This window comes from Acanthaster planci, linkage group LG08, assembly GCF_054643075.1.
Source record: "Acanthaster planci isolate LZ-2023a linkage group LG08, COTS_SCS, whole genome shotgun sequence".
NCBI classification, from domain to species: Eukaryota; Metazoa; Echinodermata; class Asteroidea; order Valvatida; family Acanthasteridae; genus Acanthaster; species Acanthaster planci.
In genome coordinates, this window is record NC_141784.1 from 9,062,903 (window position 1) to 9,079,456 (window position 16,554).

General features: G+C 40.1%; 1 protein-coding gene and 1 long non-coding RNA gene across 7 annotated transcripts in view; one reads left to right on the forward strand and one right to left on the reverse strand.

The window, feature by feature from the left end:
- Positions 1-5,421, forward strand: part of LOC147798365 (uncharacterized) — a 43,623-nt gene extending 38,202 nt beyond the window's left edge. For 4 of the 5 annotated variants that reach the window (XR_015426181.1, XR_015426179.1, XR_015426183.1 and 1 more), the window contains 6 exons: positions 712-872; positions 1,266-1,392; positions 2,151-2,311; positions 2,705-2,831; positions 3,595-3,755; positions 4,149-5,421. This is a non-coding gene — a long non-coding RNA (uncharacterized LOC147798365). Of the gene's footprint in view, positions 1-711; positions 873-1,265; positions 1,393-2,150; positions 2,312-2,704; positions 3,470-3,594; positions 3,756-4,148 lie in introns of all 5 variants that reach the window. The other variant, XR_015426180.1, reaches the window with a different exon arrangement.
- Positions 5,422-6,632: 1,211 nt separating this feature from the next.
- Positions 6,633-16,196, reverse strand: LOC147798366 (uncharacterized). Of its 2 annotated transcripts, none has more exons than XR_015426178.1 (17): positions 16,117-16,196; positions 15,810-15,891; positions 14,766-14,825; positions 14,546-14,590; positions 13,554-13,599; positions 13,303-13,325; positions 12,819-12,851; positions 11,982-12,027; positions 11,682-11,704; positions 11,187-11,219; positions 10,345-10,390; positions 10,050-10,072; positions 9,553-9,585; positions 8,653-8,745; positions 7,802-7,818; positions 7,531-7,577; positions 6,633-7,378 (listed from the first exon to the last, which is right to left on the reverse strand). XR_015426178.1 is itself a non-coding variant. In XM_087140187.1 (17 exons), the coding sequence occupies exons 2-16, from the start codon at positions 15,883-15,885 to the stop codon at positions 7,567-7,569; spliced, it is 561 nt and encodes a 186-aa protein (XP_086996313.1). In that variant the 5' UTR covers positions 15,886-15,891; positions 16,117-16,196; the 3' UTR covers positions 6,633-7,378; positions 7,531-7,566. The 2 variants fall into 2 exon arrangements, 1 of the variants encoding a protein (XP_086996313.1); XM_087140187.1 differs by having other exon boundaries at positions 8,700-8,745.
- Positions 16,197-16,554: the final 358 nt, after the last annotated feature.

The following is a 16,554-nucleotide window of genomic DNA, read 5'->3' on the forward strand; positions in this document are numbered from 1 at the left end:
AACTAATGTGGCTATGAGGAAAATAACCTTGTATGACTACTGATTAAGCACAGACCTGGAGAGATAAAAGGATATTTTAGACTTAGCCTGACAGTAGCCAAAAAAAATTCAATTGATCCTCAGGTGTTGATCGAGCATGTAGGGGAGATTGTGCTGAATTAGGATTATAGTTTCATGAAGGGAGTAGTAGTGTCGGTGTTGAATAATTTTTTTGGTCGTTAGAGGGCGCTCTTTCATTTTTACGGTGTTGCAGGTCCAGGCGCGCAAGTATACATAATTTCAGTTTGTATTAGGGCACATTTTTTGCATTAGTATATTAAATAAAAAGTTCCTTTCTAAGACAGAGAGAAGGGGGGATAAGGGATAAGTTAGTAACCTTTAATTAAATATTTGTCCAATGTTATGGGGTAATTCAGTTATTTTAAGCAAGGTGATACAGAAGGGGCGGAGTAAGAGTGCCTCAGTGCTCGGGCTGCGCCTACATTTTGTTAGGATTTCCCTCCACGTTTGGTCACATCTACAGATGTTTCCGTAGAATGAACGGCTGGCCGCCTGTATTTTGAAGATTTACGAAGAAGATCAGTTAGTAAGGGTTTATCTTTATCAGTCATAGGTTAAATTTGGGGTAAAACCCTGTATAAACTGAAAACTATTGTGGGCTTAATTCTGCAACAGCAATTGATGTGGTTGAATTTATTTCTTCTGCCATAGGTTTCTTTTTAACAAGTAAAATAAGCCACCGTCATTGACCGTGACCACTGCATGTAGAACAAGGAATAAACTTCGGCGATCAGTGCGAGCAACCCAAACATGGTGTAAAGCCTCCAGTCCATCCCCGGACTCAACAAAAATACTACAGTAACAAGTTGCCTGTAAGTAAATAGCTCTTCTTGGAATCTTGTTCTCTATATAAATTAGGATTTATAAGAGATTTTGGGCCTTATAGTTTCTCGGAAACCTTCTGTATTGTAACCGTAACATTTGACAACTGGTTAAGGAGACTTTCACGTACTTATATCGAGGTACATGTATTTTCCTCTCTAATGTATTCATGTTTCTCACAGTTTAGATCCCTATTATTTTGTGAACATTCTCTGTGATATTTTCCCACGGTTTATGTGCCTGCGCGTACCGAGATACATGTATGGAAATCTTTCACATGTAGTTTAGCAACATATTATGTGAATGCATGCGTTTACATACGCATGTATTTAACTTCAGGACACAGTCTAATTTAGTCCGTTTGTTCTCTCTTTATATTTCAGTTTCACTCCGTGCTCAGTAACAACACACAATAAACCGGAGCTCAGCTTAATAAAGAAGCTAATCCCTGACGCTAGTGTTCATTGGGAATTGGAGTTTGACTGGCTATCAAATTGCGGCTCGCATAATGTAAACATTGCAAGGAGGACAGTACACATTTAATGAAACTTCATCAAACTAATGTGGCTATGAGGAAAATAACCTTGTATGACTACTGATTAAGCACAGACCTGGAGAGATGAAAGGATATTTTAGATTTAGCCTGACAGTAGCCAAAAAAAAATTCAATTGATCCTCAGGTGTTGATCGAGCATGTAGGGGAGATTGTGCTGAATTAGGATTATAGTTTCATGGAGGGAGCAGTAGTGTCGGTGTTGAATAATTTTTTGGTCGTTAGAGGGCGCTCTTTCATTTTTACGGTGTTGCAGGTCCAGGCGCGCAAGTATACATAATTTCAGTTTGTATTAGGGCACACGTTTTGCATTAGTATATTAAATAAAAGGTTCCTTTTTATAACAGATAGAAGGGGGGGATAAGAAAAAAGTTAGTAATTTTTAATTAAATATTTGTCCAATGTTATGGGGCAATTCAGTTATTTTAAGCAAGGTCATACAGAAGGGACGGAGTAAGAGTGCCTCAGTGCTCGGGCTGCGCCTACATTTTGTTAGGATTTCCCTCCACGTTTGGTCACATCTACAGATGTTTCCGTAGAATGAACGGCTGGCCGACTGTCTTTTGAAGATTTACGAAGAGGATCAGTTAGTAAGGGTTTATCTTTATCAGTCATAGGTTAAATTTGGGGTTAAACCCTGTATAAACTGAAAACTATTGTGGGCTTAATTCTGCAACAGCAATTGATGTGGTTGAATTTATTTCTTTTGCCATAGGTTTCTTTTTAACATGTAAAATAAGCCACCGTCATTGACCGTGACCACTGCATGTAGAACAAGGAATAAACTTCGGCGATCAGTGCGAGCAACCCAAACATGGTGTAAAGCCTCCAGTCCGTCCCTGGACTCAACAAAAATACTACAGTAACAAGTTGCCTGTAAGTAAATAGCTCTTCTTGGAATCTTGTTCTTTATATAAATTAGGATTTATAAGAGATTTTGGGCCTTATAGTTTCTCGGAAACTTTCTGTATTGTAACCGTAACATTTGACAACTGGTAAGGAGACTTTCACGTATTTATATCGAGGTACATGTATTTTCCTCTCTAATGTATTCATGTTTCTCACAGTTTAGATCCCTATTATTTTGTGAACATTCTCTGTGATATTTCTCCCACGGTTTATGTACCTGCGCGTACCGAGATACATGTATGGAAATCTTTCACATGTCGTTTAGCAACATATTATGTGAATGCATGCGTTTACATACGCATGTATTTAACTTCAGGACACAGTCTAATTTAGTCCGTTTGTTCTCTCTTTATATTTCAGTTTCACTCCGTGCTCAATTACAACACACAATAAACCGGAGCTCAGCTTAATAAAGAAGCTAATCCCTGACGCTAGTGTTCATTGGGAATTGGAGTTTGACTGGCTATCAAATTGCGGCTCGCATAATGTAAACACTGCAAGGAGGACAGTACACATTTAATGAAACTTCATCAAACTAATGTGGCTATGAGGAAAATAACCTTGTATGACTACTGATTAAGCACAGACCTGGAGAGATCAAAGGATATTTTAGATTTAGCCTGACAGTAGCCAAAAAAAAAATTCAATTGATCCTCAGGTGTTGATCGAGCATGTAGGGGAGATTGTGGTGAATTAGGATTATAGTTTCATGAAGGGAGTAGTAGTGTCGTTGTTGAATAATTTTTTTGGTCGTTAGAGGGCGCTCTTTCATTTTTACGGTGTTGCAGGTCCAGGCGCGCAAGTATACATAATTTCAGTTTGTATTAGGGCGCACGTTTTGCATTAGTATATTAAATAAAAAGTTCCTTTTTATAACAGATGGAAGGGGGGGAGGATAAGAAAAAAGTTAGTAATCTTTAATTAAATATTTGTCCAATGTTATGGGGCAATTCAGTTATTTTAAGCAAGGTCATACAGAAGGGACGGAGTAAGAGTGCCTCAGTGCTCGGGCTGCGTCTACATTTTGTTAGGATTTCCCTCCACGTTTGGTCACATCTACAGATGTTTCCGTAGAATGAACGGCTGGCCGACTGTCTTTTGAAGATTTACGAAGAGGATCAGTTAGTAAGGGTTTATCTTTATCAGTCATAGGTTAAATTTGGGGTTAAACCCTGTATAAACTGAAAACTATTGTGGGCTTAATTCTGCAACAGCAATTGATGTGGTTGAATTTATTTCTTTTGCCATAGGTTTCTTTTTAACATGTAAAATAAGCCACCGTCATTGACCGTGACCACTGCATGTAGAACAAGGAATAAACTTCGGCGATCAGTGCGAGCAACCCAAACATGGTGTAAAGCCTCCAGTCCGTCCCTGGACTCAACAAAAATACTACAGTAACAAGTTGCCTGTAAGTAAATAGCTCTTCTTGGAATCTTGTTCTTTATATAAATTAGGATTTATAAGAGATTTTGGGCCTTATAGTTTCTCGGAAACTTTCTGTATTGTAACCGTAACATTTGACAACTGGTAAGGAGACTTTCATGTACTTATATCGAGGTACATGTATTTTCCTCTCTAATGTATTCATGTTTCTCACAGTTTAGATCCATATTATTTTGTGAACAATTTCTGTGATATTTCTCCCACGGTTTATGTACCTGCGCGTACGCGAGATACATGTATGGAAATCTTTCACATGTCGTTTAGCAACATATTATGTGAATGCATGCGTTTACATATGTATGTATTCAACTTCAGGACACAGTCTAATTTAGTCAGTTTTTCTCTCTTTTTATTTCAGTTTCACTCCGTGCTCAGTAACAACACACAATAAACCGGAGCTCAGCTTAATAAAGTAGCTAATCCCTGACGCTAGTGTTCATTGGGAATTGGAGTTTGACTGGCTGTCATATTCCGGTTCGCATAATTTAAACACTGCAAGGAGGACAGTACACATTTAATGAAACTTCATCAAACTAATGTGGCGGTCTGGTCTTCTTCTTCTGAGTCTGCTATCCGGTCAGGGCTGCCCACGTCCGTCAGCGAGCTCGAGCGGTCTAGCTTTAGAAGGCCGGTGACGCCGATCCGTTTTGACGGCAGTTTACCGCCTGGCCCGTAGCTCACCACTTCGCGGCAACCACACCCAGTTTCAGCCTCGACGAACGGGGACAATAAGAACTGGGCAGATAAAGCTCGTACAGGGCACTTCTGTAGGGAAAAGACCAAAAACAAAGTCCAGATCCCAAATATCGCAATGTACAGTATCTTAATTATCTGTTTCACACCAAGGCAAAGGAAGTTGTTTACATGTGGGGGCGCTGTTCCATTTTACTGGTCTTCCCTCCGCCACCTTATGAATCCGTCATCCGTCAAGGGAAATAGTTCATGCATAATTAAATAATAGGCTATAATAATTATATTATAGAGTTTTCGGTAATCAAAGCAAGTGTAGCAGTTAACAAGGTGTATTTTTGATTATATGTATTGAGTTTGTAAGCGTTCATTTTGGAGAATCATTAGAAATTATGCGCGATGTAATACTAACAAGAAGTGTTGTGAGGGGGTTTCCTGGGGTTTCGCGGAGTCACATTGCCGAGCCCCAAGCTGTCACCAGTCGAGCTACATTGTTGGCGTCTTTTGCGGGGTTTGTGGGGGCTCTAAAGGGAGAGACTTCCGTCAGCGACTTGAGAAGCTTCTGGGAGACCTTTGGGCACTGGCTGGTATGAAACGTTATTTATTACATGTCTTGTTTTGTGGAGAGAAATTGTGAATCATAATGTCAACATAACGCGTTGCACATTGTACCAGAGGTGACACGGTTACTAGTATATGAAACATAAACAACATGCACATTCGTGTGCATGTGCTTGTCGGACCTATTGTCCCGCACGTTTGAATTTAGGTATAATGTACAATCAGTTTTCAGAATGGAAGGATCCTTATGTGCAATTTCTTAAAAAGATTAATTTGATTAATTGTCCAAACGTTTTTGTTTTTTTTATACTTGGCAATCGATGGCAATAAACCAGTAAAGTCATTGCATGGCAACACCCAAAACCTCCTCACGTCACGGAGATCTCGCCTCTTCATCTTTTTTATTTCCAACAACAAGCGCCTTCACAAAGGCGAAGTTTGCCTAAGTTACAGCTATACCGTTCTCCGGCACAACAACGTTTAGAATTTACAATGAATGTGAATTACTGATCCTTTTAAGGATTCGAAATACGATTCGAAAAATAATTTGTTTCGTACAAACTCTACTCTAAAGAATTTCGAAATGTTTATCTAGGATATTCTGGGATTTCTTCAAGTGCGCCACGTTAGGGAACACTCAGCTGAATTTGACCCCCAATTTCCGGACGCCGACATTTTGGGATTTCAGACAAAATGTCATGACACTGGAATTGTTCACAGAGGTTCAACACCATGTATCACGAGGGATATATAAAATACAAGTATTTAACCAAATGACTTTTGAGTTTTTCAACAAAACGATTTGGCAAATGCTGTGAAAGGAACGTCAAGCGAAAGTTGAAATGCGCCACATTAGGGGACTGTAGGCGTTTGTACGTTTAGGGACAGAAAGAGAAATTTTCTGCAAACTTAAGCTATAAACCGTCGATTCTCCAATATGAAGAAATGTTGATAGGCTTGAAGTTCCTTCTTTTTTATAAGATATTAGGGGAGCAACCAAACTGGCATTCATTTTTTATTGATCACTTAAAAAAGAATGACCTTATTGTCATAAACAGTCGTGACTGAATCGCCAAAAGTAGTCGCAGCGGCCTCGGATACCAAACTGACAATTTGTCATACCGTCAATAAGTTATTGTTAGGTTAATATCGACATCAGGCACGCACAGTAATCACAGCTTCCAAACGAACGAAAATGGCCAAACAACTTTATTGAATGACGAGGTCATTTTCTGATTCTGGTCTCCTTGCGAAGCACAACGACTTTTTCCTCTTACATTTGTTACCCCGTTATTCTGAAACTTGATGGTTGCAGACCCACAGTACAGTTTGCATTTGTCAGCTAACGGACGGATCAGTCGAGTGATGGCTGTATTTGTTCTCAAAAGAGTGCTTTTTTTTTCTTTTCTTTTTTGTAAACGCTCCAAACCCTATAGGCAAAGCACCAAGCTCAAGGTTCTTTGAGTTACACCATTTAAACCAAGGAAAAGCCAACAATTATTTATGGACACTTTTAGCAAAGAAGTCAATTTGGCCTTCCGAACCAAACTTCAAGAAAATAATGCACATAAACCTTTATCTCACAAACAACTTTCCATTGAAATTACCCTTTAATGGACCATAATCCAAGAGAAATACACAGAGATCAAAGGCCAAGAACCTCACCTACAAAATATCAGTTTCAACATCCGTCTAAAGATCAGACACAAGTCATGTAACATAAGAAAATATCAGTAAGACAGTAAGTATATGTTAATTTCATTGTATAAACTGAAATTCAATATGTTAATGTGTCCGTTTAGAATAAGCCAGCTTATTTGCATTTACCAAGTTAGGTTCAGATCAAAAGTGCTATCAAAGTGATAATTATTGTTCGAACTATTAAACTTCATACAGTACAAAAGTCCAGCTTAGAACTTTTGCTGAATAGGGTGTTTACAAATATTAAGTGCAGAAAGATAAGGATTTTCTCTTCAGAATCGGCTTAAAACAATCTACCTTAGGAAATGAGTGACGTACAAGAAACAACCATGGAAACACACCAAGAGTTATAATAAAGTAACGACTGAGTGATAAACATGAACGCACGCATGATGAAATGCCAAAAAATATCCACGAATCATGATGAGAAAGCTTCCCGTTTGTAACGCACCCAATGCAAGTATGCAGGAAAGCAGTCAACTTTGCATCCTGGATTGTCTTTACAAAATTCAAAAATGATTATCTTTATAAAAATTGTGTCATTTATTTGTAATCTTCCAGTTTTAAATGTCGGTAATTATTCTAAGACATCAAGCGTTCGTTAGATTCCATGAGTCATTCTCAAATCAGGCCACGCTAAAAGAAAAGGACAAAGAAAAGAAGAAATACATTTCAATCAAAACTATTCCCCAAATTAACTAACCAATACTGATATAAAAGCCATCAAAAATTGCCAATATTGCGACAATTCTCTTATAAATGTTATCAGGCCTGTTAAAGTCACTTACAGTTGATTTATTGGCTGGTCCACTGCACAGTTCGAATTACTTCCTCCCTGAAGTTATGGAAAAAAGAGTGATTCCTCATTACATTTAAAATATTTAAAGTGATTACTCTTGTATTAGAATTCGAAGTGAAAAGGAGATAATGTAATTTCATGAACAAACTAGTTTTGTGGCGATGTTGGTTGTTCTCCGAAGCCAAAATGCAGCATTCTGGGCTTATAAGTCGAGCTTTACATGAATAAGAAAGTCCTGTCGAGATTAAATGCGCTCTCACCTCTGTTCTCATCCGCCCTACAATGGTAAAGGAGTGAAGAAAAAACACATTGTTTTACAATTTAACACATTGTTTTACGACCAAAGTACCAAAAGCAAAATCTTCCAGTTGAGTTTTTCTCTTGACACTGTCTCTAATAAACAATTCTTCAAAGGCATGCACGAGCCCTACCTACTATTAAAAACATTGCTTGAACGATCATCCCAAAATCAGCAAACGCAGAAACTATTGTTGAGAAGAATATACCCACCAACAGATTAATTGGGTTATTAAATAGGCCTATGTTGATTTCACTGTTATTGAACTCTAATGTGTTGGCTTGGATAATGTACTAGCTTGTTTGGATTTACTACATTGTAAACAAAAATGAGTCGTTTTGTACTCAAAATGACAACTCTAGGTTAGTCGGGTGTCGATGACTTATTAAATCAAGATAGGACTAATATAATAGTAACTGACTTTAAATGGTCAAATCTGATTTGATTTACCTTTGACAAATAAATGTTAGTCATTGGCTTGTCTGACTAATTTCAATTGGTCATTTTAGACATAGGCCTAGAGATGGGTTAACTTTGATTAGTCAAAATGATTAATTTTTGTTTACAGTGTAGGATTTTTGGCTCCAATGTAATATCGAACTGGTCTGGATTTCAAATTGAAGATGCTTAATGCTCGTCATCTGCGCAAGACTTCAGTTTACGCCACAGACAGTTTGTGTTGACTTTTAAACCCACACATATGGAATAGTGAATTAGCAAGAGCTGAACACCGTAGCATGGATGCAATCAAGACTAACGCTATTGGCATGAGACAGGCAAAAGGAGTCCACGAGTTAACCATTGTATATTCACATGTATGTCATTGATGACCACTCGTGATGATTTGGTGTAGTACTTACGGGTAGTGCCAATTCCCCTGTGCATCCATGTACGGGTGCAGTCCTCCTGGAGTGTTAAATAAATGTGAAAAAAAAATCAGGATGTCCCATAGTGACCATGTCTTTCGAGCAAAGGTGCAGAAACGTATATTATACGGTTTTAACAAAATGTTGCATGCAAAATTTAAACTTGCAGTATTCAAAACTTTAGGTTAAAGGGAGACGCTTTCGGTTCGAAAACCCTTTTTAAAAATTATCTTTATTGCTTCTGACGATACAGATATAACCTATGTTCCAGGAAACACGAGCACTCCATTATTTGTCCATTTCAGAAAAAAAAGCTCACTCCTGAACCTTACAGCAGAGGGCACTTGCAACATCTTACCTCTGAAATCAAATTGACAACGATGCAGCCGCGTTTTCTGACGTCATTTAGATTGAATAATCTGACTTAATAACTGGCAAATACTCTTTTATACAACACCTAAGGTGTTTACCCCTACACACAGGCTTACTCTGTCATGGTGTACGTGGAAGCAACCTTTATTCTCATGGCAGTCAGATTGGCGTAGTGGTTCTTTCCTCGCCTTCCACCTGTGTGATCTGGCTCTGATGCCCGACCTGGCCAACGCGTGAGTTAGGTTTTCCAGTCCCTACCTGAGTCCCTGGATTTTACCTAAAATATTCCTGTGGGATTTTCTTCCCACCTCTACAACTGTAACTACTTCTCATTGTCTCCTCTCTAAAAGTTGCTCCAAGCTTGTGAGTTACAGTGCCTAAGACACTTTTGAGGAATCCTTAGTGTCATTACCAGAAAGAGACAATGAAAAAATAATTAAATGCTAAAAAAATGCTATAAATGGTCTAATCTTACCTCCATTGCGTGTCTTCTCTTCAGTTTCCAGGGCTGAAAATAACAAATCGCAATTATAATGCTGAAGCCAACAAATCAATATGGCAACCAACAAACACGTCAAATCATAATCATAAATAAAATCTCAATAAGTCATACCAACCCAAACGAACAACTTACACGAACCTTAAAAGGACGCGTCGGCCAGACAGACAATAATTTCTTTTGGGTCAACAGAACAAAACTCCGAGCTAACAACAATCGATAAGCTAGATGGGTTTAAGAATTAGGATCCCACATCTTCGGTGATAGCCTGCTCCGAATGGGAGATTGATTGGATTAGATTGTTACTACTGACAGGCCGAACGGTAGAGATGATTTTAGCAATAACATCAGACGTAAACAGACCTACTGTGAAGGCCCACGACAAAAGTAAGTAGGAAAGAAGCAGAGGCGGGGTGTGTAGACTGAGAGGGAGGAAAATGATAAAACTGATGCATAATTGTAAAGATACTTACCTCTGCCTCTATTCTGGTCAGCTCTGAAAAAGAACGACAGTAAATTCAGTTTTATTGTCAACTTGTTCTCGTCATCTGCGGAAGACTTCCGTTTACGCCACAGACAGTTTGTGTTGACTTTTAAACCCACACATATGGAATAGTGAATTAGCAAGAGCTGAACACCGTAACCTGAATGCAATCAAGAAAAACGTTATTGGAATGAGACGGGCAAAAGGAGTCGACGAGTTAACAATTGTATAATCACATGTATGTCATTTGATGACCACTCGTGATGATTTGGTGTAGTACTTACGGGTAGTGCCAATTCCCCTGTGCATCCATGTACGGGTGCAGTCCTCCTGGAGTGGTAAATAAATTTGAAAAAAAAAAAATCAGGATGTCCCATAGTGACCATGTCTTTCGAGCAAAGGTGCAGAAATGTATTTTACACGGTTTTAACAAAATGTTGCATGCAAAATATAAACTTGCAGTATTCAAAACTTTAGGTTAAAGGGAGACGCTTTCGTTTCGAAAACACTTTTTAAAATTTCAATTGCTTCTGACGATACGGATAAAACGTTTGTCCCAGGAAACACGAGCATTCAATTATTTTTCCTCTTTTTCAGTAAAAAAAGCTCACTCCTGAACCTTACAGCAGAGGGCACTTGCAACATCTTACCTCTGAAATCAAATTGACAACGATGCAGCCGCGTTTTCTGACGTCATTTAGATTGAATAATCTGACTTAATAACTGGCAAATACTCTTTTATACAACACCTAAGGTGTTTACCCCTACACACAGGCTTACTCTGTCATGGTGTACGTGGAAGCAACCTTTATTCTCATGGCAGTCAGATTGGCGTAGTGGTTCTTTCCTCGCCTTCCACCTGTGTGATCTGGCTCTGCCGGATTCCCGACCTGGCCAACGCGTGAATTAGGTTTTCCAGTCCCTACCTGACTCCCTGGACTTTACCTAAAATATTGCTCTGGGATTTTCTTCCCACCTCTACAACTGTAACTACTTCTCATTTTCTGCTCACTAAAAGTGGCTTCAGGCTTGCAAGCTACAGTGCCTTGGACACTTTTCAGGAATCCTTGGTGTCATTACCAGAGAGAAACAGTGGAAAAATAATTAAATGCTGGTGTAATCTTACCTCCATTGCGTGTCTTCTCTTCAGTTTCCAGGGCTGAAAAAGATAACAAATGGCAATTATAATACTGAAGCCAACAAACCAATATGGCAGCCAACAAACACATCAAATCATAATCAAAAATAAAATCTCAATAAGTCATACCAACCCAAACAAACAACGTACACAAGCCTTAAAAGGACACGTCGGCCAGACAGGCTATAATTTCTTTTGGGTCAACAGAACAAAATTCCGAGCTAACAACAACCGAAGCTGAATGGGTTTAAGAATTAGGATCCCACATCTTCGGTGATAGCCTGCTCCGAATGGGAGATTGATTGGATTAGATTGTTACCTGAAAGGTCAAACGGTAGAGATGATTTTAGCAAAACATCAGACCCAAACAGGCCTACCGTGAAGGCACACGACAAAAGTAAGTAGGAAAGAAGCAGAGGCGGGGAGTGCAGACTGAGAGGGAGGAAAATGGTAAAACTGATGCATAATTGTAAAGATGCTTACCTCTGCCTCTATTCTGGTCAGCTCTGAAAAAGAAAAGAACGAGAGTAAATTCAGTTTTACTGTCAACTTGTTCTCGTTATCTGCGCAAGACTTCTGTTTACGCCACAGGCAGTTTGTGTTGACTTTTAAACCCACACATATGGAATAGTGAATTAGCAAGAGCTGAACACCGTAGCCTGGATGCAATCAAGACTAACGCTATTGGCATGAGACGGGCAAAAGGAGTCCATGAATTAACAATTGTATATGCACATGTATGTCATTTAATGACCACTCGTGATGATTTGGTGTAGTACTTACGGGTAGTGCCAATTCCCCTGTGCATCCATGTACGGGTGCAGTCCTCCTGGAGTGTTAAATAAATGTGAAAAAAAAATCAGGATGTCCCATAGTGACCATGTCTTTCGAGCAAAGGTGCAGAAACGTATATTATACGGTTTTAACAAAATGTTGCATGCAAAATATAAACTTGCAGTATTCAAAACTTTAGGTTAAAGGGAGACGCTTTCGTTTCGAAAACACTTTTTAAAATTTCAATTGCTTCTGACGATACGGATAAAACGTTTGTCCCAGGAAACACGAGCATTCAATTATTTTTCCTCTTTTTCAGTAAAAAAAGCTCACTCCTGAACCTTACAGCAGAGGGCACTTGCAACATCTTACCTCTGAAATCAAATTGACAACGATGCAGCCGCGTTTTCTGACGTCATTTAGATTGAATAATCTGACTTAATAACTGGCAAATACTCTTTTATACAACACCTAAGGTATTTACCCCTACACACAGGCTTACTCTGTCATGGTGTACATGGAAGCAACCTTTATTCTCATGGGAGTCAGGTTGGTGTATAGTGGTTCTTTCCTCGCCTTCCACCTGTGTGATCTGGGTCTGATGCCCGACCTGGCCAACGCGTGAATTAGGTTTTCCAGTCCCTACCTGACTCCCTGGATTTTACCTAAAATATTCCTGTGGGATTTTCTTCCCACCTCTACAACTGTCACTACTTCTCATTGTCTCCTCTCTAAAAGTTGCTTCAAGCTTGCAAGCTACAGTGCCTTGGATACTTTTCAGGAATCCTTTGTGTCATTACCAGAAAGAGACAATGAACAAATAATTAAATGCTGGTGTAATCTTACCTCCATTGCGTGTTTTCTCTTCAGTTTCCAGGGCTGAAAAAGATAACAAATGGAAATTATAATACTGAAGCCAACAAACCAATATGGCAACCAACAAACACATCAAATTATGATTGGCATCTTAATTAAACCATGCCAACCGAAAGAAACAATGTATACAAACCTCAAAAGAACATAACAGGCAGACAGATAGGCCTAATCATTTCTTTTGGGTTAACAGAACAATACTCTGAGCTAACGATTACCGATTCACAAGATACGTTGAATGATTTGTTCCCACAGCTTCCGTGATAGGCTGCTCAGACTGGGAGATTGATTGGTTCAGAATGTTAGTAATTAGCTGTTAATAGTAAACATCAGGCGTAAATAGGCGTACTGTGAAGGTACACTACAAAAATAAGGAGGAAATGCGCAGAAACGGGGTGTGTAGATTGATGAGAGGGAGGGGAATGATTAAACTGGTGATAATTATAAAGATGCTTACCTCTGCCTCTATTCTGGTCAGCTCTAAAGAAGAAAAGAACGACAGTAAATTCAGTTTTACTGTTCACTTATTCTCGTCATCTGTGCAAGACTTCAGTGTCCGTCATAGACACTTAATGCTATTAAACCCACAAGGATGTACATTTAGAGCCCAACACCGCAGCTTGGGCACAATAAACAAGAACACTGTTGTCATGAGACGGGGAAAAGAATCGCCAGTGACCACTCATGACGATTCGGTTTGGTACTCACGGGTAGTGCCAATTGCCCTGCGCATCTACGTATGGGTGCAGTCCTCCTGGAGAGGCAAATAAATAAAGAGCAAGATTGCTTGATTCTCTCGCTTCGGTAGACCTAGCTGTTGAAAACCTTTCAGCATTTCCGGAAGAACGTAGAGGGGTTTTAAGATGGAATGAGTTGGGACATAGAGGAATATGGTTGAAACCAGACCGTTCAAGCCCATGGTATGGTGGCCCTGGGGGGATATCGCCAACCGTCATTATTGATGCCAATATTAACGACCAAGCTCCAAGGCCCGCTCTCTGGTCGCGAATATTGCCGCCAATATATTCCTGACCAAAATTCCCGACACGCTGTCCGGTCACAAATATTGCCGCCAATATTCGCAAGTAAAATTCATGACTCGCTCTTCAGTTGGAAATTTTGCCGTCACTATTTACACCCAAATTCACGATGCGTTGTATCTCCGGTCGCAAATATTGCCGAGAAATATGTTTCCAGCAAGCTAGGCGGAAATGGAGTGTGTTCACGGGCATGCACAATGACCTACATTTTTTCAGCTTGATCTCAAGTCGTTCGGGTGGGCAGTTTTGGCACCAGGTCTAAAAGATTTAGATACATGTTTGGCGCGATAGTGTAATGTCGGCGACTCGTGGTCAGTAGTTTAATAGTGGTTGAGTTGAGTGTCCGTGCTATTATCGCCACCGGCGACCATGGCTACGGAAAGATGGGTAGGCATAGTCTACCTGGCTTGCTGGGAAAAAAAATGCAGCAATATTTGCAACCAGAGATACGAGTCAGGAATTTGGTCGTGAATATTTAGGGCAGTATTGGCGACCGGAGGGCGAGTTTATTGGCGTCAGTATTGACGATTTGCGATGTCCCTCCAGGGCCACCATACCATAGACCCATTGCGCAAAATTGAAAACAGATAAACTGGCCAACCAACACTCAATTTAATTTGTCCTTCAACACCTTACACCGTAACGACTAAATTTCCTTACCTCCATTACGGGTGTCTTCACGCGCAAGATGTCCAGCCCACTCATCTAAAATAGTCACAATGCAAAAAAAATGATATGACCCACATATTTCAAAGGAACGAAACGAATTACGAGGGTCCAAAATGAGAAAAACAATGTCATGGTGGGTGAAACATGGTTAAATGCACCTTGGTAAAAGAAACGTATCTCAAATTTTAACAACACGAGCAGCAATGCGTACCTGTGGCCTCCTTCCTTGCAATTAATTCTTCAAGAAGTTCGGCCAGTTTCCGCTTCTCATCTGGAAGTTAAAATCGAAACAGAGAACATACTGGCGAAACAACGTACGAAATTCACTGGGATGTTGAGTGTCGCCTATTGAGCCAGCTTGGTTTGGTTTCAAGATATTTGTGAAGACATTTGCTGGCCAGAGAGGGATGTTCAGCTGTTTCCCGTGTTTATTGTCGAGCACAAGCAGCCGATAACATAGGCAACACTTAGCTGAAAGTGGGGCGTTAAAAACATCCATAACCTATGAGATTTGGAAGTTTTTCATGGTCAAGGTGGCAAGCCAAGACTAATAGGTTTGCAGTAGCACCATAAGTAGGCCCCATGTGTGGTTCTGGTAAGAACCGGAGGGGACTGCCAGGCAGTCGCCTGACGATAGACACAGCATACTGTTCAAAACGTTGGGTATACCCTCCGGTCTTATCAGAACCACACATAACCAAAAGAGAGACATTTTGCATTGTGCTACCACAAACCCATTTGGCCACCCCAAAGCTTGTCTTTTAACCCTAAAGGAGCTGGGTAATTTTGGCCCATCTCACTGCCGGTGGGGGGGGGGCGTGCTTCACCCCCAAGAACTCAACCGTGCCATGCCCAATTCTTATGAAACGTGGCATGCATGGTCAAACATTCTTTATCACTATAAAGATTAAATTCAAATTAAATTGGACAGACAGTTCATTGTTGCGCTCATTTCAAGTTCAAGGCTACATGCGTGACAGTATGCTTGCATGGAGCACGGCAGTGGGGAAAAAAGTATACATTTTGGCTAACCCGTCTCGGGAAAATGCGCGCTGTACGAGAACGGTATGTTTGATTTTTGCACAAATGGTGTCCAAATGACCGCAAGAGGTTATTCTAACACTTTCTAAAAGCTCAACTCCTGAAAACATACACTGCTGCGATATAAAAAAAATATCGAGGGGCGGATTCCCGGGTGTCCCCTGCTGTTTTAGGGTTATAGGCCTAACATAGCTTAAGACAAGTTGTTGATTACCGAATTCACCAAGGGTCAAGCCAAGACAAGCCAAGCTGACGACAAGAACCAGGCAGGCCTTCATCGTGGTCTTCATCTGAAACTGTGTCAAGCCAACGACAAAAAAAGGGTAAAAGCTGGTTATTCCACCGGTGACGTGTAGATTAGCGAAGCCAAAAGTTTGACATCCCATAAAAAGGATGAAAAGGGGTTTGGCGTTATGAGGCTCTTTACAACTGGAGGCTTTGCTTCAGTGAAGAAAACTGTCCACCCGTGTTGAGTGCTGTCATGGCGAATGAATCATTAATACATCCATCCCTATACTCACGTTTTCGCAGGGATGTAATACCACTCAATGTTGATGCGTTAGAGCGCCTTAAATGAGAAAAAGCGCACCGTCCACAGCTTTTATTCATTTTGGCAGCCTATAGAAAGTATACAAATTCCGCACACGCTTTGCAATACTTAAAAACACGCCCACCCTCAGATTCTTGATTGGCCAAGAGCTTGTCACATGGCATCAGCAGCTGTGTCGATGTCTTCTTGCGCATGGCCGAACTTAATGAACTTTATGCAAAGCTGAATATATTTCTGTCATGACATCGGTGGGTCGTCGATCACGCGGCGCTGTTTTATTAGGTTTACAACGCCTCACACACAGAATCTGTATTTTGATTGGTCGAGAGCTTGTCACATGCATTTGCCATGTTGAGTTTGAGCTGGGTTCGAACATTGTTGCAAATGGGTTGTTTGAAAAAAACTGGTG